The sequence below is a fragment of the Pseudonaja textilis genome, chromosome Z (assembly GCF_049901715.1).
Source record: "Pseudonaja textilis isolate UNSWEBS1 chromosome Z, rPseTex1.2, whole genome shotgun sequence".
NCBI classification, from domain to species: domain Eukaryota; kingdom Metazoa; phylum Chordata; class Lepidosauria; order Squamata; family Elapidae; genus Pseudonaja; species Pseudonaja textilis.
In genome coordinates this window covers 39,990,889-40,014,234 of record NC_142008.1, presented here as the reverse complement: position 1 = coordinate 40,014,234, position 23,346 = coordinate 39,990,889, and the positions used below count along the sequence as shown (strand labels likewise).

General features: G+C 33.1%; 1 protein-coding gene across 9 annotated transcripts in view; it reads right to left on the bottom strand.

The window, feature by feature from the left end:
- Positions 1-517: 517 nt before the first annotated feature.
- Positions 518-23,346, bottom strand: part of CREB5 (cAMP responsive element binding protein 5) — a 268,675-nt gene continuing 245,846 nt past the window's right edge. For 7 of the 9 annotated variants that reach the window (XM_087918368.1, XM_087918363.1, XM_087918367.1 and 4 more), the window contains 4 exons: positions 18,351-18,668; positions 13,484-13,711; positions 10,854-10,962; positions 518-8,767 (listed from right to left, as the gene is read on the bottom strand). In XM_087918368.1, the coding sequence (XP_087774494.1) occupies positions 8,607-8,767; positions 10,854-10,962; positions 13,484-13,711; positions 18,351-18,668 (816 nt within the window). In that variant the 3' untranslated portion in view covers positions 518-8,606. The remainder of the gene's footprint in view (positions 8,768-10,853; positions 10,963-13,483; positions 13,712-18,350; positions 18,669-23,346) is intronic. The other 2 variants (XM_087918370.1, XM_087918369.1) reach the window with 1 other exon arrangement.

The window sequence follows — 23,346 nt, the reverse complement described above, 5'->3', positions numbered from 1 at the left end:
TACTTTTCATTCACCTGTCACATTCGTATTTTACCTTCTACTACTACTAAATTATCTTTGAAATCACTGGAGTTACTAAAAATACTAACATGAAGCAACTTACATTGATCAATCACCAATTAAAAATGGATTAGGTATAAAAAAATGCATTTGGAATTGATGATGGAAAGAAATAAAATACATTTTCAGAATTTGTTGAAACTGTTCCTGCTTTTTTCTTTGATTATATCCTTTTTATTCTTATAGAATCATCTTTGCTGGTAATAAAAAAGTAGTAGAAATGAACTCTTGGTAAACTCCAAACTCAAAACCTATCTCTCACTAAATTCCTATTTTTAAATGATTAGGTGATTTTTAAAAAAATACATGGTGATGAAAACTAATTTATGAAAGATACTTTATGCAAATAATATATTCCATTTTTCTCCAATACGTATGAATTTTTCTGGGTAGAAAACAAAACAAAAAGATAAATTGTTCATACAGTATATTCATGAAAGAAGTATGATATCATTGATAAAAATTCAGATATTATTTTATTTCCATAATTTGCAATAAAAGAATCCTGGAAAATAATCAGAATAATTTACTACAATTTTTAAAATCCATGCTAATGGTTGATTTTACAACTACATGGAAACAACCTGCAACTGAACAGTCCTGAAACTTAACACAACAAAACTGTGATTTGAGATAGCAGAGCAATAACAAGATCTTTAAAGAGAGCTGCTTCATAAAATATGTGACATGTTTGTTTCAATAAAACAAGAGAATACAGATGGCATATTCCAGGTGTTATATGTGTTTTATGTAAACAGATTCAAGCAAAATGTTATCCAAAGAAAACTTTGAAAGGACCCAGATTTACAGTGAGGAGAATTGATCTCTCTACTTTACAGAAGCATGCGGGATGCATACCGCCAACTCTAACCCCACTTAAGTGGTTTATAGAGATAGGAAAATGTTAGCATTTTCAGATCCTATTTCTTCCAACATTCGTGTTGATAAATAGGTATGTCTTCTAACAACGTAGCAGACTGTAAAATCAAGAAAACATCCATAGTTAACTAAAGAAAATTAAATATAATTACATCGAAAACATTTTTATTCAGTTTTGTCTGAATCTCAGAGATTGACTGGATAAGTCCTTGCAGTTTTCTTGGCAAGGTTTTTGTAAGTGGTTTGCCATTGCCTCCTTCTTAGTGTTGGACCAAGGTTACCCAGCTGAGTTTGTACCTAAAGTGGGATTAGAATTCATGGTCTCCTGGTTTCTAGCCTGATGCCTTAACCATACTGGAGTTGAAACAAAAAAGGTAATCTTAGCTTCTTTTTGCTATCACATTTAAATAAAACAACCCTTTTAATTAGATTGTTTTAAAATTAAAATTGCTGTCCACATTAATCAAACTTCTCTGTGCTTTAAAGGAAACAGATATTTGAAGGATACCAGTGGGAAAGCTGAACTAGAAGAAACTGTGAACTTAATGCACAATCTTTTATATCTCTAGTCAGATCAAACCACTCATATTTCAGTCAAGTTTCTGTAGGGCTGCTAAAAGACTGTATGGATTCAAAAACTTGGCTACCACTATTATATATCTTTATTGTCTTTACAGAGCAGTCTGATGGAAAATAATGTAACAGCAATTTATACACATTAAATACACACTTGCTATAGTTCCTAGCAAGGGAAGGAAGCTAACCATTAGTGACTTGCATCAAAGAGTTCTTAGCTTGTCAGAAAATTTCAATTCCCAGAATTTGCAAATTTGATGGATTCCTTCTCATCTAAAGTGGTACAAAACCAGTAAGGTTTTTTGTGTGCACATAATTTCCTTTCTTATTCTATAGCTTACACAAAAAAGTATAATTAGGACAAAAGTTTGAACATTGTTGAATGTTTTTCCTGTTTCAATCTCAGAGCAAATTTCTTTCAGAGCTAGTGTGATAAAGGGTGAACTTGCCACCAGTTCAAACATGTATTATTGGATAATATTTTATGAGTAAAGAAATTGTGGGAGAGATGGCTGAAGTGCAATGTTCAAATAATATTAATAATTGAAATGTAATATGTTGCAATCAATTGTAATAATTTCCACTTTCTAGGCACTGTTTTAATATTAAAACAGAATTAAATCTTTATTTCCTCTCTCCACCATCCGGGCAACATGTTGGCCAATCCGATCTTATTCACAGTGGAACTTCAGTAATTTAAAGCTACTGAAGACAGCTTAGTTATAAAAACAAGAAATACTGATAACATGATTTAGTTCAACTCACTAGATAATTATTAGGGGAAAAAAGTAAAGCATCAGGCAGGATGACTTGCTTTTAATAGGCACCTTTCCAGTTACATGGGTTATTCCCTTTAGCAGACTTTGCACACCTTCAATAAAAAACAAAAAGTACTATTTTTGTTCATTTTAGTTGCTACAGAAAGGAGATGCTGCTCTGAGAAAAGAAAAAAGAAAATCAGAGAAAACAGAACTGAATTCTGGATAATACCAGGAAGCATATCTCAGCAACTATAGTCATCTAAGATGAGTAACTCCTGCTGGCGATATACAAAAACCATTCTTTTAAGTATATATAGAGAGATTTATATTTATATATTTTCATACATATTATATACACATATACTGAGAGTTGTGCACTGTAACTTTAATGAGGAATTCACCAAGATGTACTACTGCCAACCTGTTTTTTAAAATTCGTTGAAGCTTGTTCGAGTGAAGATACATAACCACCATTTGGCGATTACTCCCAAAGTAACTCTGTTACTGTTTAAATGGAATGTTAAAAATAACATTTAGTAATAAATACTTTATAAAATTCTCTGTGAATACAACATTTAATAGATTCCTGGTTTCGTTTTTTTGTTGTTATTTTTAATTTCACTTTGGTCCTCATTAGTTTGCATAAATCCACAATATACTTTTTTCATTTTCTCTTGTTTTATAGGAAAAATGTTGGCTACAAAGCAGGAGATAATTAAAAGACCTTTATAAAAACACAAATACAGATATATACTCACCATATAGTAAATACTGTTATTTTAAAAATATAGATTTCACCCTACAGCTATAGCTAGCTTGTTAGTAAAGAGAAGAGCGGTTATGTTGAAATGTTTGCTTTTGATTATTTGCCATTCACTTTCTAATTTTTTAATGGCTTGCATACTTTTACAAAAAATGCACAATCATGCAATAAAAAAGCTCACCATTATCATAATAAATATTCCGAAGCAACTGTCATTTAGATTACAATATAGAAATATGGCTTGCAGAAAAGCTTATGTAGCATAGATATTTTGTATTGCAATCCAGCCCTTTTTGATAAATGTTGCAATTTGCAGCGTTTGGGTCCACCACTACACCTTTCTCATTGTACTTTATATTTAATTGACTTTTTGGAAAGACAGCAATATTCAGTTTCAGTCTTTGTGTAATTAGGCCTCATTCTCTCCTCAATAAATTAGGCAAGGCTGCCAGATCTGAGCCACAGAACTTCGAGTAATAAAGAGACACCCAAAATGTATATCTTTGATGGCATCTAACATTATTCAGTGTTTTGAACTCGAATCTTTTTAAGTTTGGGAAAGGGGTAAGTTTATTTTAATCAGATACCAAGTTGGAAGTGAACTGAAATGGTAGGTAAGTTAATTAATTTTATCACTGGAAATATGCAAATTAACATCCAGTTTTTTCTTTCTTTTTTTCAGCCTTTATATGATTGTCAGGCAGACGTCTGGAAGTGAGGCAGAATTGTCCTGAATAAGAACATTCTGAATGACTTGAAGTCTAGATTTCAAGAGTAAGTAATTTCTCCACACAGTTTGGTGACATTTATAATAAAGTAAGGATGAATATAGTGTAAAGGAAGAATGCTCTGTATTAGTTTTTGACTATTAGATATTGGAATAGGTCACAGTATTTATATGTACAGTAGGGGTTTGATGCTTAGCCTGAGGAAATACATGACATTATGTTCTATTTTGGTCAAAAATATTATGTGCATTATTCCAAGGCAGCTGTGCATGCTTTCTTTAAAAAAGCCTGACATTATTCCAGCTTGCCAGAAATTAACTCTCTGCCTAGGAGTAGCAGAAGTAGACAAACATAATGAACTATATTCGAGTTTATGAAATCTCATGCACAAGAATCATTTAATTTTTCAAGCACTGTTGACCTCTTTAGTAGCTTTAGTGAGTTCCTGAGCACACATACTTGCTTCTTTTATTTCATTTTTCTTTAATAAATATTTAAGAAATAGTCTGAGGAGGAGAGAAGGCAAACATTTATTTTAAGATGAACGGCAGCCCCAGTGTTGAGTCTGTATATTTTATACATGCACTTCAATAGGAAGTAAGCATCACTGTGGGGAAAAACAAACCAGTAATGTTTTTCCCCAATTTAAACACTCACGGACAAGTATTTTTTCAGATTTAGTGACTGTCCATTGGGCTGCACTATTCACTTCAATGGAAGGGGTGGGACTATCTACAGATTGTAGAATAGATTGTGCTATCGTGCAGGGGTGGGATTCAAATTTTTTAACAACCAGTTCTGTGGGCGTGGCTTAGTTGGTGGGCATGGCTTTGTGGTCATGTTATTGGCTGGGCGTGACCAACTCAATATCACTCACATCGAGGCATGCATCTCCTCTCATGACCGTGGGGAGGCTGCAACAGTTGTAAATGTGAAAAATGGTCATAAGTCACTTTTTTCAATGCCATTGTAACTTTGAATGGTCATTCCACAAAAGCAAAGTACCAGCAAAGGAAGGGAAAAAACTCCAGAGAAGTTCCTGAGATAGGAAGTCTAGCCCTGCCAAGAATGTAATAAGGGTTAATGGAGAAACAGTTTCTGTAAGCAACACCAGAATGTTTCCTTCTTGCCTTCCTTACAGGATTAGGCCAATAATTTCTTCTAACAACCGTTTCTCCGAACTGCTTAGAATGATTACAACTGGTTCTAGCAAATAGGTGCGAACTGGTAAAATCCCACCCCTGCTATCATGCTCATTCCATTAAATTAAACAGAAAAACTATTAGCGTACAGAACCCTTTTGCATTTATAGCAATGCAAAGAATCAATCAATATGATGACTATGTTTTCAAACTGCTGTATTTCAACAGAATTTCTTCACAGCCATTGGTATTTTACAGGTATTGTAGCATTTTAGTATTAAATAATGCAATATAATAAAATACTTATGTTTTTGATATCTCTATTGTTGTTCTTTTAAAAGTTCTTTAAAAAAAGAACTGTAAACTTTTCAGTATTTATATTTCCTTTGCTTTCCTCCTATTTTATATAAAAAGGGCATAATTTAGAATTATTTGTAGTTTACTAGTTTGTAAAAGATAACCCTCTCTTCCAAAAGCTTCTGGAAGTCTTAGCATTTTAGTCCCAAATCAGTAAATTGGTAACTTCTCTAAGTACAATCCTAAATTAAGAAGAGGAAGAAAAATGATATGTGGGAATAAGTCAAGGATTTTAATTTTTTTTAGCAATAGCTGTGCCAGATTTCAGGTTGGTACATTAGTGAAATTTGATTTTTGAAGGTATAAGAAATTCTGAATTCAGCCTGTTCAACTCTATTTTAAAATATTTTATTGGGGATTAATGGCTTGACCTTGCAAATAAAGGATCAGGTTACCACCATGTCTAAGTTGCAAAAAAGTGAATTTGTTTTCTTTATCTTTTTGCTGACTTCTAGTGGGTTTTTTGGTAGCTTTTTTGGGGGGTGGTAACTCATCTGGCTTTTTGTAGCCCAGATCTGGCAGTCAAATATTTGTGGAAGTTTCCATAGCTCGTTTAGATAACTTTGCCTGTAGATGAGTCTTTAACCTTATACAAACTTATAGAGCTTATAGATCAATTTTAATTTAAACAGTTGTAAGCACATTTATTTCGGGAAAGAGCCCATTGTTCACTGCAGAAGTTAAATTAAATTGAAGTTAAATTTACAAAAGATTAGGCTGCATATGTTTGAGAAAGGACTCAGAATTAAGAGCTGTAATGAACATGATTTCATGCAACTTCGTCATAACTAATTATAGCTGAATTGGAATCTACAATGGACAATCCAAGTAACATATATTTTTCTTAAATCTTTAACAAAACAAAAAAATACCACATCCCAGTAATTTTCAAACATGTTTAGTTCATATTGAAAATTTCCTTGAATTTTTCAGCACCTTCATTGTGCTGTAAAATATGTTTGTATCAGTTGTATCTGTTAGTATACGTAAAATACTAACAAATAAACATTATACTGTAATGTTTTAATTGCAAACTCTTATAAAAGGAAAAAGCAGATTTAAAAGAGCAGCAGTATTTGTGTTTTTCCTAGCTGCTAAAATATTGATTAGTTTCAGCAAAAATGCAATTTTTCCCCAAAATGCATTTTTTTTAAAAAATATAATATTTTAGAAGGATATGCAAGTAACCAGTTTATCTGGAATTTAAACTGTTCAAAATGCATATTCTCAACTTGAGTCAGATATAATATAGCTTTGGTATTATTAACAAGGACAAGTTTTTCTAAAAATTAGAAACAATAGCATCTTATTTCACTTTTCAAAACGAGTAATTTCATGACTTGAAATTCGCTTGGATGATTTTAAAAAAAAACTTTTTGGAGAAAACTTATTTGGAACTGCGCCCTCTTAATAACACTGAAAACTACCTTATAAAATAGGTATCTAGATTGATCTCCAGCGATTCTTAAGGATAGCTTTTGTTTTGGACCGAATCTGTAATTTTGGGAAATTATTCAATTCTTAATTCTGAGTTGGTGTAATTTTGTTTGAATGAATAGTTTTAGCTGGAAAGATGTTAAAACTTTGAACCTTATACCATAAAGAAGACCTAATTATGATCTCATAAGAAATGCCATTTCCCAGTTACTGATTTTTAAAGCACCTTCTTTCACAAACTAATTAGATGCAGGGTATGAGAATAAGAATCTCCTTCCTCTGCTCTCCCATGCTATTACCTGCTCTTAGGCTACACATGTGACAACATGGCCTGCACAATTTGTTTATCCAAAGTTACTTAGGTGTAAGTAGATTGTTCTGTGTGGTTTCCTTTGTTACTTTCAAATACTTATTTGTAAGATCATAGTTTATTCAATGAACCAAAACCAACCGGATTTACACAATATTTTGTGCTAAATTATTTCTTACAAGACTTAACGGCTGGGTTTACAGATAATATTAAACCAAAACCAACCAACCAACCATATGAGATATTGGGTGAACTGAATTCGGTGACAATCTTAGTCACTAAATTAGTGACTTGGTGCAGCTACAATCCCTACAAATGATAGCCATTTTTCTTGTTAACAAAAAGCATATACTTCTCAGTGCTATGGATTCTGATAGCAACAATTTTACAGGGTTTCTTTCCATTAGCACCATGATACCATTAGTAGCTTTACCAGAGGTAAATCTCATTTCAACCTTTACTGTTTAGTAAAACCATTAAAAAGTGTTTCATAGAAAATAAAACCTCCACAAAGCTGTGGAGAAGAGGCTGCTGAAAAGTGTGAACTACTAAGTACTTCTGAGAAAATAGCTGGTGAATCTGCAAAGCTTTTCATCAACGTCAATGCGTCTTCAACATTACTTAGAAACTGTGCAAGCAGCAAAAAGCAAGAGTTTTAGTATGAAATACCATAAAGATTTTGTAGAAAGAAGACTTACAACTACCTAGTCTATAAGGGAAATAGAAAAGTGCAGAGGAAGGTCACAAAAAGGAAGAAACAGAAAACTACAGAAACTCAAAACTCATACCCAATTTAAACATTTCATGTTTGCATGAATGTTCCACTTTTACATGAGTATCCTGATGGTAAAAAACCATAACTATTTGGTAAGCGAAAGGCTTATGATATTAAAAATAATCTCCAGAGAGGCACATTATTTCTGCCCACATTCAAACCCTTTTCTAAAAAAAGCTAGGCTGAGAAAAATTGGGTTTCACCTCCTCCTTTAAGAAAATTTCAGAAATATTGAATATTTTAAAACTATTTCATAATCACTCCCAATAGCTCAGGAAAAGAGAACATAAACTGAGAGTAGAACCACTAGGCTGTAACTCCAACAGATATAGAAACATTTTCAAAGCAGAATAATGATTTGCAAAGCTGTAAGAATGATTGAGAGTTTAATGGTACTGAAAAACCATGTCCTTATTGCACTGTCAACAAGTGAATGGCTGTTTCATATTTTTAAGCTTCAGTTTTTGGCTAATGATACTGTTATAAGATGCTTCAGTAGTGCCAACCAGCAATGATAAGAAGGAACATGGCTATTTACAGAAATAATTTGGTTACAAAAAAAAATGTAGAAGAATCTGGTACCAGAAAATTACAGAAAGCACCAAGCATCTCCCAAGCTGATAGCATAATCATTGCATAAATCCCTTTATTATTACTAAGCATAAACAATGTTTTAATAACTAAAAAAATCAAACTCATAAGTCTTTTGGGGATGAGTCCTTCAGATCAGAAATAATGTGGAGAAGGTAATGCCTTTAACAGAAAAGAAACCTGATAGGCTATCATATTTATCGTAACAGTTATTTGAAGACTCAGTTTTAAAGGACTGGGTTCATGTCTTTTGGATGGCTTGCAAGCTGGCTGAGTGTGGAGCCTCCAACATCACCGACGGCAGAGGAAGTAGTAATGGTATTCTGCTGAATGACTTGTTTCTGCGAGCAGGTTGGACCAGGACTGGAAGGAGGACTATTTTCAGGACCTGCACAGAATGGAAAAGAAGATTCATTCCAGGTAGAAAGGAACAGCATTTTTTTTTTTAACAGAGCAAATAACTGAGGAAGCAGATTGCAATAGGAAACGTTTAGCTGCAAAAAAAACCTGAAATTAAAATTAGAAAACCACTAAAACTAAGGAATAACAGAAATAAAGGAATCTGTAGAATTGTCTTCATATTATTGATACCACATTTCTACTTTAAGCTATGTCTGCATATAGCACTTTTAAATAATGGAAAGATACCTCAGTGTAAGTAGTAAGTCAGCAGAATGCTACTTGCATTGACCGAAGTATAATCTCCTTTGGAAATATGAGTCATGTAGTCAAGACTGTTCCAGCGAAATACTGAGTACTTTGCCTCTTCTGTCCATGCTGTTGTGTCTCCTTTTCAAGCCTTTTGATAGGACTCTGAATGATGCCAAGCAGGGAAAGGGAGGGAGTGCTAGTTCCGGATCCCCTCTACACCAAATGGTTGATGGAAATCTGGAAGTAACTGGCTTTACTGGAGTTGCTGCACCATCCCTAGGAAACCCAGTTGGGCTCTGCCATGAGAAGAGCAGTCTCTGGAAGTACAAGAGGTTGTCACTCTGCAGATGCAGAGAAGATGGAGCAGCAGCAAGTTTTTTTTTCCAGAACTATTTTATTTTGAATTTCAGCTGAGGGACAGGTCACTTTAATAAAGCAGCAAAACCAGGTCTGCCTCCAATTACTCCATCAACTAGATCCATAGCCTTGACTCAGCTTTCTGATGACAATAACACACACACACACAAACACACACACACACACACATAGAGTAACAGTTATATTATATAACATTCCCTTTTTTTTTGCATTTTTATGTGCACTACTGAACTTATGGCTTTGTTTTTGTGGATAGTACAAATGTGCATATTGACTGTTCTATTTCAGATTTCAAATGCAGATTCTGATGCTAAAAAGCTCTGTCATCATATTGAAAGCAAGGTATGGCTCTTGCCCTCTTGAATATTCCATCCTTGAGGTAAGATCTGCCCTCACCTTCTTGTCCTTCGGTAAGAGCCTCAAAACCTGGCTCCGCCAACTGGCCCGGGGCACCGAATGGGATTTTCCATGTTGGAGGTGGTTAGTGGATTAGGAAGAAAATCCAAACTTCACCCCATAATATTTTGGTTGAAAACTTACTTAATTTTGGGTTATCTAATATTTAATGTTTCAATGTTTCATACCTCAGTTATGGTTTGGTATGCTTTCTTATATTTTTCCTGCAACTACAGTGTCTGATCTTTTTGTGGGGGGGACCAACCAAGTTTTGATTTAATTGGTGACTGGTTGACTGGCTTATTACCCGAGTTTTACATATTGGGCTGAAGAAGAGCATCTGGCTCAAAAGCACCCAGCCAGCTTTCATGGCTAAGGTGAGACTAGAAGTCTTAATCCCCTGGTTTCTAGCCTGGTGCGTTAGCCATTAGGCCAACCTGATAAATATGTATGTATCTAGTAGGTGTGTATGCATGCAAAAACACACATACTGCACAATAAAAGTTCTCAATACACTCCTTGCAATAGAAAAACAGACAAATAACTAGAGAAATATTTTGAACAGGCACAATATCTTATATTAACATGCTGTTTTAGAGAAAGTTGTCAACATCCATTTTGAAATTTGGAATTTATTTTACATTGTCTTATAAGCACTTATTAAAATGTAATGTCACATTTTATTATGCCAATAATTTATTATATATAACACTAATTATTTTTCTTATTCTTGTGATCTCTGTACTGTTAATGTTTTAGAAACTATATCTGTTGTTTTAAAAAAGTATTGCTTCTACGCTATATTTAGCAAATGGTTAAATAACCAATCAACTTTGATGGTGGCTTCCACAAACCTTAAGATACTTTTGGAAATATCAAAGTTTTTGGGATGCTTCCAATAAATTCTTTTTATAATTATGTGTCTTTTACTTTCTAGCCAGTGCTAATTCAGTGCCTTTCCTAACAATGTATTAAATACTTGTTCAGGTATCGAGGTGAGCTGTAAAAAGGAAATCTACTATTAGTATATACTATCAGGTAACACTTACTTAGGTATCCTTGTGATTCTTTCTGCATGGCTGTTATGGGACAGTCTTTATGGGTTAACAGCAACTGTTTCAGCTGCGCTACCTCATTTTTCAACATGGAAACCTCATTCTAGAAAAGAAAAGATAATTTTATTTTAGTAAGTAGGAGGACAAGGAGCTGAGAAGATTGCTTGGGGCCTGATTTTTCATACAATCCTTTTTTCCTAGTAAAAACACAGGAGGAATTCTGTGTTCTGGTATATGTTTTACTGCCTATTTGAAAGCTTTGAGGCTGACTCTCATTTTTATGACAATTTTAATTGTCAGAGTGGAAGAAGAATTGATGGCAAGAAGCTTTCTTGGTAATCTGATTTTAACAGCCTAATCATTTGCTTTGTTGCTCAGTAACAGTACAAACAGAGCTTGGACTCTGCAGACATAGGTGTGTCTGTAGGAAAATAGCCATCTATAAGATGATGGACAAAACATTGTGATGGAAGACCCATAATTTTTTGTACATGTAGCATGCATGTGTGTAGGGGTACAGCTTTGATTGTGATGCATGTATATCAACTTGCAGAATTGCACAGATACCCCTGCAGACAAACTAAATTGTACTACTGAAATGGCATAGCAGAGAAATAACTTTTCTTTATTCACAATCATCCTGCTTTGTCCTCAGTCAAATTCAATACATGAAAGTAGCTGTTTAAAACTTTAAAGTTATGGATTCCTGTTCAGATTATTTTTTGGGGTGGTATTTCAGAGGCTGCATTTTGTCAAATGGGTGGACTTGAATGAAAAAAAAAAGAATTTTGTTACATTAAAGATTTTCCCCTGCATTGAATAATATTGTTCTCCTGTTAAAATGACCTATTAGCGTTTGGAAAGCACGGGTTATCAGATCCAAGAAAGTCCATCCCCCCACCCCATCCCAGAGAGCATTCCATTCCCAAAGCATAAAAATGAAGACTCAAAACATAACTGCTTAAAAAAAAGAGCTACAAAGAACAAGTTGAATTTCCCAAAAATATATTTATCTATAAAGTACAAGTCAGGAAAGTCAGGAAGAATTAATCAAAGATGGAAATAAAGATGGCTGATAGATATTCCTGTCTTGAGTAATAATATCCCTTGAAATTCATAAGCCAGTTTACCTTTGTTGAAGCTTATGTCCATCCATTCATTCAGAAAAGACTATTAGGAATCAGATTTCCTGGTCTTTTGGCTGCATTTGCATAATACAATATTAAACACACACACATTGCCAAAGCTTAATTTACTTATCAGGTGTCATACTATACAAAGCACTTTTGAAGAAAGAAAAAATTTGCATTGAACAATAATATGCCTTTATACCTTCCAGATATTCAGACTATCCTAATTTAGATTTCCTATTAAGCTGCCATTATTGTGTTTTAGCTGTTCTTGAGGTCAATAATTGGGCAGTCATTTTTTAACATATAAAAATATAAATACATTTATTGTGTCCAGTTATGCAGGAACTTCAATTTACCAGGAAGTTAGGAAAACCTACAATCAAGGCAAGGCTATACATAGTCAACAGCAATGTCCCCAATTATTTACATTAATCCAAATGGAAGTGGTAGGATGTTTCAAGATGAGGCTTTTGATTTGGATCACTTTTATCTCCAGAAATTAATGGGCAGAGGATGGATATGATCTACTCTTGGCCCATAATCCAGCTCCACAAATGCCATCAACTGTACCTATAGAGGTTTATACTAGATACCTAGTATATTTTAAAAAAACATTCCAATGAGATCTAAATTTCAATGAATTAAACAATTTAGGCCATTTTTGTAGGGCGAAGGACCATAAAGCATATTTTAGTAGCTAGTGATTCAAATACAAGTAGTCCTTGATTTCCAACAGTTTGACGTTATAATGGCAGTGGAAAAAGTGACTTATGACCTGCTTATGACTGTTGCAGCATTCCCATGTGATCAAAATTCATGTGCTTGGCAACACTCATATTTATGATGCTTATAGTGTACCGTGATCACTTATGCAATCTTCTGACAAGCAAAATCAATGTGGAAGACAGATTCATTTAACAACTAACTTAACAATTGCAATGATTCACTTAACAACTGTGGCAACAGAGGTCAAAAAATGGAACAATGTTTAGTTAACATCTGCTTCAATTAGCAACAGAAATTTTGGCTCAATTGTGGTCTTAAGTCAAAGACTGCCTGTAATATGCTTTAGGCCAGGGGTGTCAAACTCACGTCATTATATGATGTATCCTGACTTTTTTCCCCTTTGCTAAGCAGCATATGGGCTTGGCTAATGGGTAACACATCTAGCTCATGGGCTGAGAGTTTGACAGACCTGCTTTAGGCTAAAGGAGAAAGGGTTATATCTCTTACTATCTTTAAATACCTATCTCAGTCCTAATGAAGAGATAGCTTCATGCTGTTAACTGTAAGTCTTTTTATGTGAAGAAAATAATTTTTTTTAAAAAAAACTCTTGGTTAAAATTTTGCAAATTAAACATTAAATTTTATCAGATTTATTGTTTTTCCGTGATAAGTATAATGTAGTGCAACTCAACGTTACGTTTTCTTTGTTAAGGTTTTATGGGCATAAAAACAATTGTATCCTATTAAATTGATGGTAATCTATACCTGAAGTTGCATATTTGTTTGGGTGAGTTCTTCTGCTTTCTTTTCCAGTGACATCACCCAAACTTTCCTCTTCTGTCTGCACCGTGTGGCAGCTGCTCGATTTCGTTCCAGAAATTTCCTCCGTCGTTCATCTGGATCTTCATCCACCACTCTTCTTCGACGACCACCAGTTGGCTGTGGTGGTTGTAGGCTCTGTGTGGCTTGCATTTGTTGAGCTGCTGATGATACCTAATAGGAATCATAACTGTTTTTAATTAAATAGCCAGTAAATATGTGACACTAGAAGACCAGCCCAAAGAGATAAATGGCATTCCTTACCAAATTACACACAAATTAGCAAATGGTAGAAATTCTGAGACTTCATAAAGTATCCTTAAACTATTCTTTGTCTAACATTTTGCCCGAAGCAGGAGTTGGCCTTTCAGAACTGTGTTGTGGGAGAGAACTGCTCCATCTTATTAAAAATGTTTTCAGTTCATTTCAGTACAGCAAAGAGAGCATTCAGTTCAAGCATGAATCATTTCAAATGTTGTGACACCTAGTATTAATCAAACAGGGAAAGAGTCCCAGGACCTTTAATTTTGTTCACAATTTAAAGTCCTGCATTTCTCCTTTGTAGCCAAGTCAGTCTTGGCCAATTCCCAAAAAACTTAAGCTTTGCTGAACCTACTTAGTATTTAGAGGAGAAATTACAAGGCAATTCTAAATACGTATATTGACTGAAAGCTAATAAAAGGCATTTCCCCCCTAAAAAGCCAGAGATGTCATGATCAGGGATTAGAGTTAACTTGATTCAAATTTCAGCTTTTATTTTTTCTTTATACGGTATTGAGCATTAGTTTTGCTTAGGTAAGACTACAGCTAATATATCTGCTCTGTGTTAGGTATTTAAAACTGAAATAAACATAAAACTGACTCCGATTAAAAGATGAAAATAAAATAAAATTATTCTTCCATTTATATGTTTGGGAGAAAAGTGGGAATGAATTTATATGATAATGATAAACATGAATTGCTTCATTCCTCTGCATGTATGCTTTCTCAATGAAAACATCATAATTTTAGTTTATCTATTTCCATGCAGAATAAAACATATGTAAGAATTAATAAAATGTGGCTTTCTACTTTAGCATAAACAGGAAGACTAAAGAGATTCAAGCAAACAATTTTATAAGTGTTTAAAATTGAAAGCTGATTGGAAGCATGATGTATTTTTCACTCTAGAATTTTATTTTTAGAATTTTATTTTATTTCTGAAATAAAATAGATCTTCTAAGAGTGGTTTCAACCCCTAATTATATGATGGATATACTTATGGGATATTTATCTTATCTAATGAATACAGTAGCAGATAATGTTGGTGGGTTTATAGCATCACATAAACTTTCATAAGCTATTTAGCTTCCAGTTGTTGACAAACAGTAAATCCTAAAAAAACACCATGCAGAGCACATCTAGACTATGAATATCAGCAAAACAAATATCTTATAAACTGTGTTAAGAAGCCAAGACCAAACTGTGACTGTCAGTTTCTTTTAATTAAACCCAATTTGGTGAGCTTAAGACATGAAAGAGCCAACACAACAGCCTCCAAACAACACACAGACACACACACACTACTCCATTGCTACTATTTTACTTCAACTCCTCATGAGTACTCCAACTATTACTCCTTGTGAGGACTGCTGGAGAAAAATTATCTCTTTAATTGTTTCAGATTAATCAGGTTGCTTTACTTACACTTACACTTATACATACTCCTCCTCTTCTCCTCCTATTCCTTTTTTCCATCTTTTTTTCTTCTGGCTCTCCCATGTAGCACCAGCACCACTCAGCTGTTTCAGCACAATTTCATAGCCAAGGTTATTGTGCTGGTTGGGAGAACGCTTAAAACAGCAGGACAGCCGCACAGATGCTGGCCATTCTCTGGGCAACCTGTTCTCTCACAGTGTTAAAAGTATTTTTCAAGAACACTTCATTCCTCACATAAACTCAGGTGTATAATCATGCTCAGAGGAATGCATGACTTGTTCCCCATGTTTGTAAGCCATATTGACATGGAAAGCTGATGCTGAGTAATGCCAGATGCCTTCTATAATAAAATACTGCTGATATTTACTTACCTGAAAAATACAGGACTTAAAGATCTGTTTTAAACTATGAAGGAACATTTTTGGAGTCACCAAATATTTGCTAAATAAATAAATAAATGTGTATATTTCAACAGCTTTCTACACTTACACTTTAAACTACAAGTGCTGTTTCTAATATCACTTTCAAATTAATTTGCCCCTATAGATACAAAACAATCTTTTCTGCTTTAACAACTTTGCTCCAAGTTAACAGTGAGCAGAACGTAATTAAAATATTTTGAGATTACTGGAAATATGTTAATTTGAAAGATACAGTTAAAACAAACAAAAAGTGTGCATGAGAGAGATTGATATAGTATTTTCAAGTTAAGTAGATCAAATCTAATCAGGCATATTTCCAATATTTGGTCAGAAGTAACTAAATATATTCTAAGCTTGGTGCTTCTCACTGTTGTTGTGGGAGAAAAGCTATGTCAGTCTATAGTAGCAAAAAATCAGTAGCACTTTTTCCAAACAACAAATTTTATGGTTAATTACAGTTCATTTCTATGTGATTTCTTTTAATTCTAACTTTGAAGCTGAAATAAATTAAGTAAGGTAGACCTGTTACTTTAAAAAAAACCCAACTAGGGAAGCCATAGAATGAATTCTATTAAGTTCTATTATATTTATCAGATGCTGTATATTTTGGTATTTGATCTTACAAAATCATGAATAAATGAGACTAAATTATAATAAACATTTTGATAAACAAAATGTAATGTTAAAAAGTTCCTAGAATTCCTTTGACTTAATTATAAATGTTTTTAATATGTGAATTAATTCATTTGATACAGCAGAAGAAGAAAAGAGATATAGTAAAAGTTGGCTGGATTTTTGCCTTGATCCCTGAATTGGTATGTCCTTTCTACTTTTTACAACTTTAAATTTCTAGCCATTCATTTCTACAACCTAATTTATTAGGTTCCTGTTGGCTGTTGAAAAGTTTGAAATTTAATACAGGGATGTAGCATAACAATCAAAATTATGGCAAAAAGGAAATGTGACTCCTAGCAACACAGTTTGGTTTTGACATGAACCATGAAAATCAAGAATCTGGTTCAATAGAAAGAGTTGGTTAATAATTAGTAAACTGTACCATAAGATTAATGTGTCTGCTGAAGCAGTCTGACCTTAAAGGGGCCAGTACTGGGGGGAATTATAGATGGGTTTGGAAAGTAACAACCTTATGTTTATTACTCACTCAAACCATCTTTTATCCCAGGCAATGCCCTCTTCAAAAGTGTCATTACTTTTGCATTCCCGCGAGGAATTAAAACTGTTCTGTTGTCTAGCTGACCTGTAGATCTTAAAATCGTGATTTATCCTCTAAGCAGCAGACACAACGTTGTGGGAGGGGGGATAACTCTCAATGTTGTGAAAGCAGGCTACTTCTTTTCTTGCTTCATCTGCTAGAGTGTGAATGTTATATCACAAAGGTGTTTTTATCTAAGAAGTAACAATTGTTTCAGTGTGAACAGCTGGGAAGGGGACTGGGGGCATCCCTGCTTCTGCCAAAACTGCTATTGCAAATATGTATAGGTTAATTTAAATTCTAGGAAAATCATTTAAATTCAATTGCGTTCAATTGCATACTCAACTGTTTCAAAAAGCCACACTGTAGAGCAGGAATGGGGAATGATGAATGGTCCTTTTATGACTTGTAGACTTTTAACTCCCAGAATTCCTTAGCAGACATGAAGACACTGGAATTCTGGGAGTTGAAGTCCACAAGTCATAAAGGGGCTATCGTTCCCCATCTCTGTGGTAGAGTGAAGAGAGAATCAAAGAAAAATCCTGGTCTTAACTTCAGACCTAAATATTATTTACTATAGACCTCATACATGTGGTGGATAATCAGCTAATTATTATACCACATTGAAACTATATCTGAGGTGCCTATTATATATATCTATGTTTTGTTTATTTTTTCTTGTAGCAAAGGAGTAAGAAAGAGACAATCATAGTGTGGATAATGTGGAGAGGGAAGTCATATATATTTTTACAAGCTCTGTAGTTTTACAACTATAACCCCTCTAATTTCATATGGTTAACATGCTCTTCGGCATGCAGATTGGTATGATATATAAAAAACAAACTTCATACATGGCCAAGTTCAGCACTCATCATGCCATGCACTGAAAGAAATTTTGGAGCAACGAACAGTTGAGCAGAAAACTGGTGGTGGTGGTTATCCATAGCAAGAATACAAGTATGCAGCATGAAACATTTATTTAATCTACAATAAGCAATTCTGCTACATAAAAGCATGCACTTTACAATATGGGAAAGGAACTCAAGGTTCTCTGACAAAAAACGGTATAAAAGGAGCATTCTTATATAGAAAAATGTATCAAATAAAAGAGCTCCCACCTTCTTCAGTTTTAGGCTGCAATCCTATGGTCCTGAGAAAGACATACACCTCTGAGGTGAGAGGAAAAGAGAAAGAGAGGAGAAATTTTCCCGTGGAAGGGGCATCTGACATTGGAAACCATCTCCAGACTTATTATGGAAGTTCTAAGACTTTGGTCTTTTGTCTTGCAATATTAGGTAATATTGCTTAATCTGAATCCTCTGGTAAACTACTCAAGACCTATAATATATGCCTTCCTTGATTTGACAACATCAAAATTACAAAAAAGATGCAGGAGAATTAAAATGTGCAAAAAAAAAAAGCACAACAAACTCTTGCTTTTAATATCCATCTTCACATAAGAGAGGTTAGAAGGCTCTACCTGTGCTTGCCCGCCTGTATGCAGTGGCGGATGTGGCGAAGTCTGATGATGTGCTGGGTGAGCCTGAAGATGTGAATGAGAATGATGGTGTGGGTGCTGGTGATGAGGATGAGGATGAGAATGATGTGCTGGGTGTTGATGCTGATGGGGGTATGGGTGATGGGGTGGAAGGGTCTGGTGTTGATGTGGATGTGAGTGCATATGATGGTGGGCTGGTTGGTCTTGTCGAGAGCTCATCATTTCCATCATATGACCCATGGTGTTCATATTTCCATTGGAGATGCCCGCAGGAATATGAGTCAAAGCTGCTTTCAGCCTCTACAAAAAAAGAAAAAGAAAAAAGAAAGAAAACAGTATTAAAATGGAACATGCAGGTGATTGTCTGAATATGTTACAGAAAATTGTGTGTAGGACAATGCATTTTTGCTCCATTGTATTGTGTGTATTTCTATTCTTGACACCTCTGGGTTTAAACATGCTTAACTATGGCAGGAGGATGCCCATCTTCCTTAGGAAACAGTGCCCCCACAAATACCTGACTTAGAAATCAACTTAACAGGTTTAAATAGTTTACTATTAAGGGGAGATATGCTTTATGAGCTTAAAAAATTTCTAGTTGCAATGTTCATTAGCTTGATAAAGAAATAAAACATTAATCCATGAGAATACAGTAATTTTTCTGTTCTTTTTCGATATTTGGACAAGAGTAAAAAAAACCTCACAAGTTTCTGTTTTTCTATTTTCTAAATTACCTATAAATCTAAAAACAAAAAGTTAAAAAATAAAAAAGTAAAGTAAAGCATATAGTGCAAAAAAAATACTGCTGGTTTTACACACCGAAGAGGCTCATGTATTTAAAGTGCAGTACAGAACATGTAAAACCAAATTCATAAAAATATAACTCAATATAATATAGAATTTCAAAAGGGGATTATACACAGGCATATCATACTATTTAAAATATGATTTGCTGCCTAATGGGAATTCACTATACCTGGTTCTTAAAAACAAGAAGGAAGAAATGTATTCATATCATTCATGAATTCTTGCACAAGGACTAGCAGAATGCTGTGTGTAATGAGTGACCACAATGTATACAGAGTTATTTTATGATGTGGCATAAATGACATGTAAGGTATTCCCAAGTTGCAACCTTTGACTTCTATAATTCAGTGAAAACATCTTGCACAAAAAGTTGTACAAATAGAATAACCTTTTTGTATTTGAAATAATTTTTTTCTTCCCTATTCTCCATTTAGTTTGCCAGTAAATAGAAATGTTCATTTAAAAGAACAAAATAGTTTGTCAGTATTTAGAAGAATATCATTGAACCCAAATCATAATGCTTTATTAATAATGTTATCTTTATTTTGAAATAACTCCTTTAAAATATAAAGCAAATGTAATTAAAATTATTTGTTTTAAAATACCTTTAATCATCAATTATTGAAAGACTATTAAACAGTTATATTCTGTTTCCAGTTTATATTGTTTAATTTCTTTACTGGTTTTTAAAAATAACTGAAGTTCAGAATACTGCTTAGCTATAAAGCATATTGCAAATAACATACCAAAACACTTCGTTCAATTTTTTTTTAATGCAAATCCTGAAATAAAAAAGATCAGTGCAAATATCCATTTTTTTTTGTTAATGTCAAATATTTGTAAACATATTTTATTTTTTCTATTTATGGAGGATGGAAAAATTCTTATACTGGACATATGTATAATATATAAACAAATTTAAAGAATTTGAAAAACTTCTGTAAATATTTTTTTTTAACTTTTCAGTATATTATAGCACTATGGAATTTTTTTGATGTTGAAATTTCTATTTTCTTTTTGATGAGAAACTGGAAATGTGAGAAGCAAAGAACCTTAAATTTTTGAAATATTTATGAAGAGACTGAACAAAGAAAAAAAACACTTTTAAATTCAGAATCTAAGAGACCAAAATTAGTCTCATTAACAATAACTTTTATTGACTTAAAGGAAAGAAGTTATCATTGATAACTTGTTAAGAAACAAAACAAGGTTTGCAAAATCTACTCTTTTTAAAGATATCATCATCACATAGACTGAAATATATGTTAACATACTTTACAATTGGTCTGATTTTGTTTAATTAATTATGAAAGCATCAATTCCAATAATAACTATGTAAACGTTAAAAGAAAACTGCATACTAAAATAAAATGAATTGCATTATGCATGTGTATTGTATATGTAGTATTTAAACTTAGGTTTATGACAGAACACATATGAAATGTCATAGAATAAGGATGAACTCATTTGAAAATATCATTTGAAACTTTTTTCTTCAATTAAAGACAACAACATGAGCTGTTAAAACAGAAAAAAATAATGACACAAAAGAGAGTGTACAAAATAAAAAGTAGATAGCAGGGGGGAAAAGACTGACATAAAGTTTTAGTAGTCAGTTCCTTAATATATAATACTTGGCATAATAGAGAATCCAGTGCAAGCAAGATATATCAATATGTCATATTAAATTGTTTGAAATGAATTCCTTTGGACTAATCCAAAACTGATCTGGACCATAAATTAAGGTAGCCGGAAAACTGGATTGAATCATTCAAACAGTCCTCTTACCTTGCCCACGAACTCAATTTGCATCAAGACAACACATGCACATTGTGGAATCTGATCAAAATAAATATGTACAGAAATACCCAATGACTTTATGCCATTCATCTGGCTTTGCAAATTAGTCCATCCATCCATCTTCTTTAATTATATTTGTCCCTGATTTATTATAAAAGGGTCCAGAAACATCACAACCCACTAAGTGAAAGAAAACAATTATGAAGAAATTCTAAATCATTCTTACCTCCTGCACAAAAACACAAGTAAATCAAATTTTTTCTCACTGTTCTTTCTGTGGTACACACAAATGAAAACTATCTTCAGCTATCCTAATTGTTAAATATGAACACATACTCTTGCCTAACTGCAAACAATAGTAATACCTGACAAAATACATCCCAAAATAGGAAAGATAGAGGAAAATGTACCATCTTTTTCAAACAAGGCATTCTTTTTCAAAGTAGAATCTGCTTATTGTGGTAGGTTGGGCAACTACCATTATTTTGGTAAAGGACAAGCAATATATTATTAAATGTGCTCATGCAATCCAAATACAAAACTCCCACAAACTTCTATTTGCCAAATTTTTTTATAAAGGGTGACTATTAGTCGGTAAACGTGCCCACACACTGTTTATCCAAACGATTCTTCTTTGATGGTATATTGCACCATTTGCCGTTATAAATGACACATTACACAAGCAGTCTCTTTCTCCCTTTCCTTCTTACCCAATTTCCCTAAAGTTTGTGGGATGAGAAGGATGTTAATATACAAAGCAACATCTTACCTTATTACATAAACAACTAACTCCCTGACACAATTTTCATTCTCCAAATAATATATTATTCTGTTTTGTTCCCATAACCCTTTCAACCATGTTTATTTATTTGAGAAGGCAAACCAGGAAGGCAGTGAAAAGCTCGATGTCTAGCTGGATCATTTCAATGAGAGGAATTTTTATTTTGTCTCTGTATTTAAAAGCTTCTTGTTCACTTTTCCCAATGGAAGGTGGACTCGATGCCCTGGTAAATCCTGGTAATAAACCATCAATCTACCTCAACTTCCATAGAAGTAGATCCAATCTTTCTTTAGCTTTGTAATAGGTCTGCTTTATTCTGACATGAGGTTTATATTGTTCCAACAAAAATTTACCACCCATACCCTATGATTTGCTCTTCACTAAAGTTACTGAATTTCCCCCCTTTTTAAAGAAAAAGCCTTTAAAAACCATCCCTCCAAATCATGAAATCTCTGTAACTTTTCAGTGAGTATATCTGATGCAAATCCATACAAAAGAAGCTTTTTATAAAGACATTATTCTACTTCGATTAATTAAAAAAACACAAAAACCTGCTAAATCTCTTCAGCAATAGAATTGAAGATCCTTAATAAAATATTTAGACTTTTAATCACTATAATAAGTAAAGAATTAATATAGAAAATGAGTAATGGCTTAAAGAACAAGATGAGTGTTGTTTTTTTAATAAAAGTTTTATTTAAGTTTTCACAAAACATACAAATACAAATAAAATATCTTTTTTTGAGAATAGCGTGGCCCCGGGTTATCACTTCTCCATACAAACATAAACTCAATACATATTTATCTTATACATTCTAATCCATATCTTATAACTATTTTCACAATTTTTTCAATAGCTTTTCCCTTTCTTGTCTTCCGATAGCCTTATTTTAAATTATCTCATTCCTTTCTTAATTCAATTACATATTTTTTTCTAATTTTTAAAATCTTTCTAATCAATGTTTTCATACTTTCGTCTGTCCTATTTACAATTTCATATTATCTTTTCTCATAAAACAAATTTCCCCCTGTAATTACTAGACTGGAGTGTAACATCTTTGTATCTTTTTTCAAATCTTATTTAAAAATTTAAGTTACATCTTTACAGTTATAACATTCATTTTCTAACTTCTTTTTTTTAACACATACCTATTTTCAATCGAATTCTGCTTGGTACATTCCCTTAAAATACATACTAAATTCTTAAAAGAAAACAGTATATATGTATCTGTGTATATATGTATAACAATAGTAAATGGAATATTCTATTCAAATACAGCTCTGCCATTAATATTAATAACAATTACATTTCTATTTCTTTTAACAAACATTACCTAGTAATATCAGTTGTCTTTCACTTTAATCATCTATATTTCATATTTTACTTATTATTGTCTTTAAATAAAAAACCAAATAATAGTTATTAACAATAGTCAATAAAGTTATTATTCTTATTCAAGTTCATCTTGTCAACTGATAAAAATCTTCCATGTTTCTTTTCAGGTTTTTTTAAACGTTCTTTTTAAATCATTGAGAGCCTTATTCTTTTTACAAACAAATATTCCACTACATATCAATAGAAATTTTTTC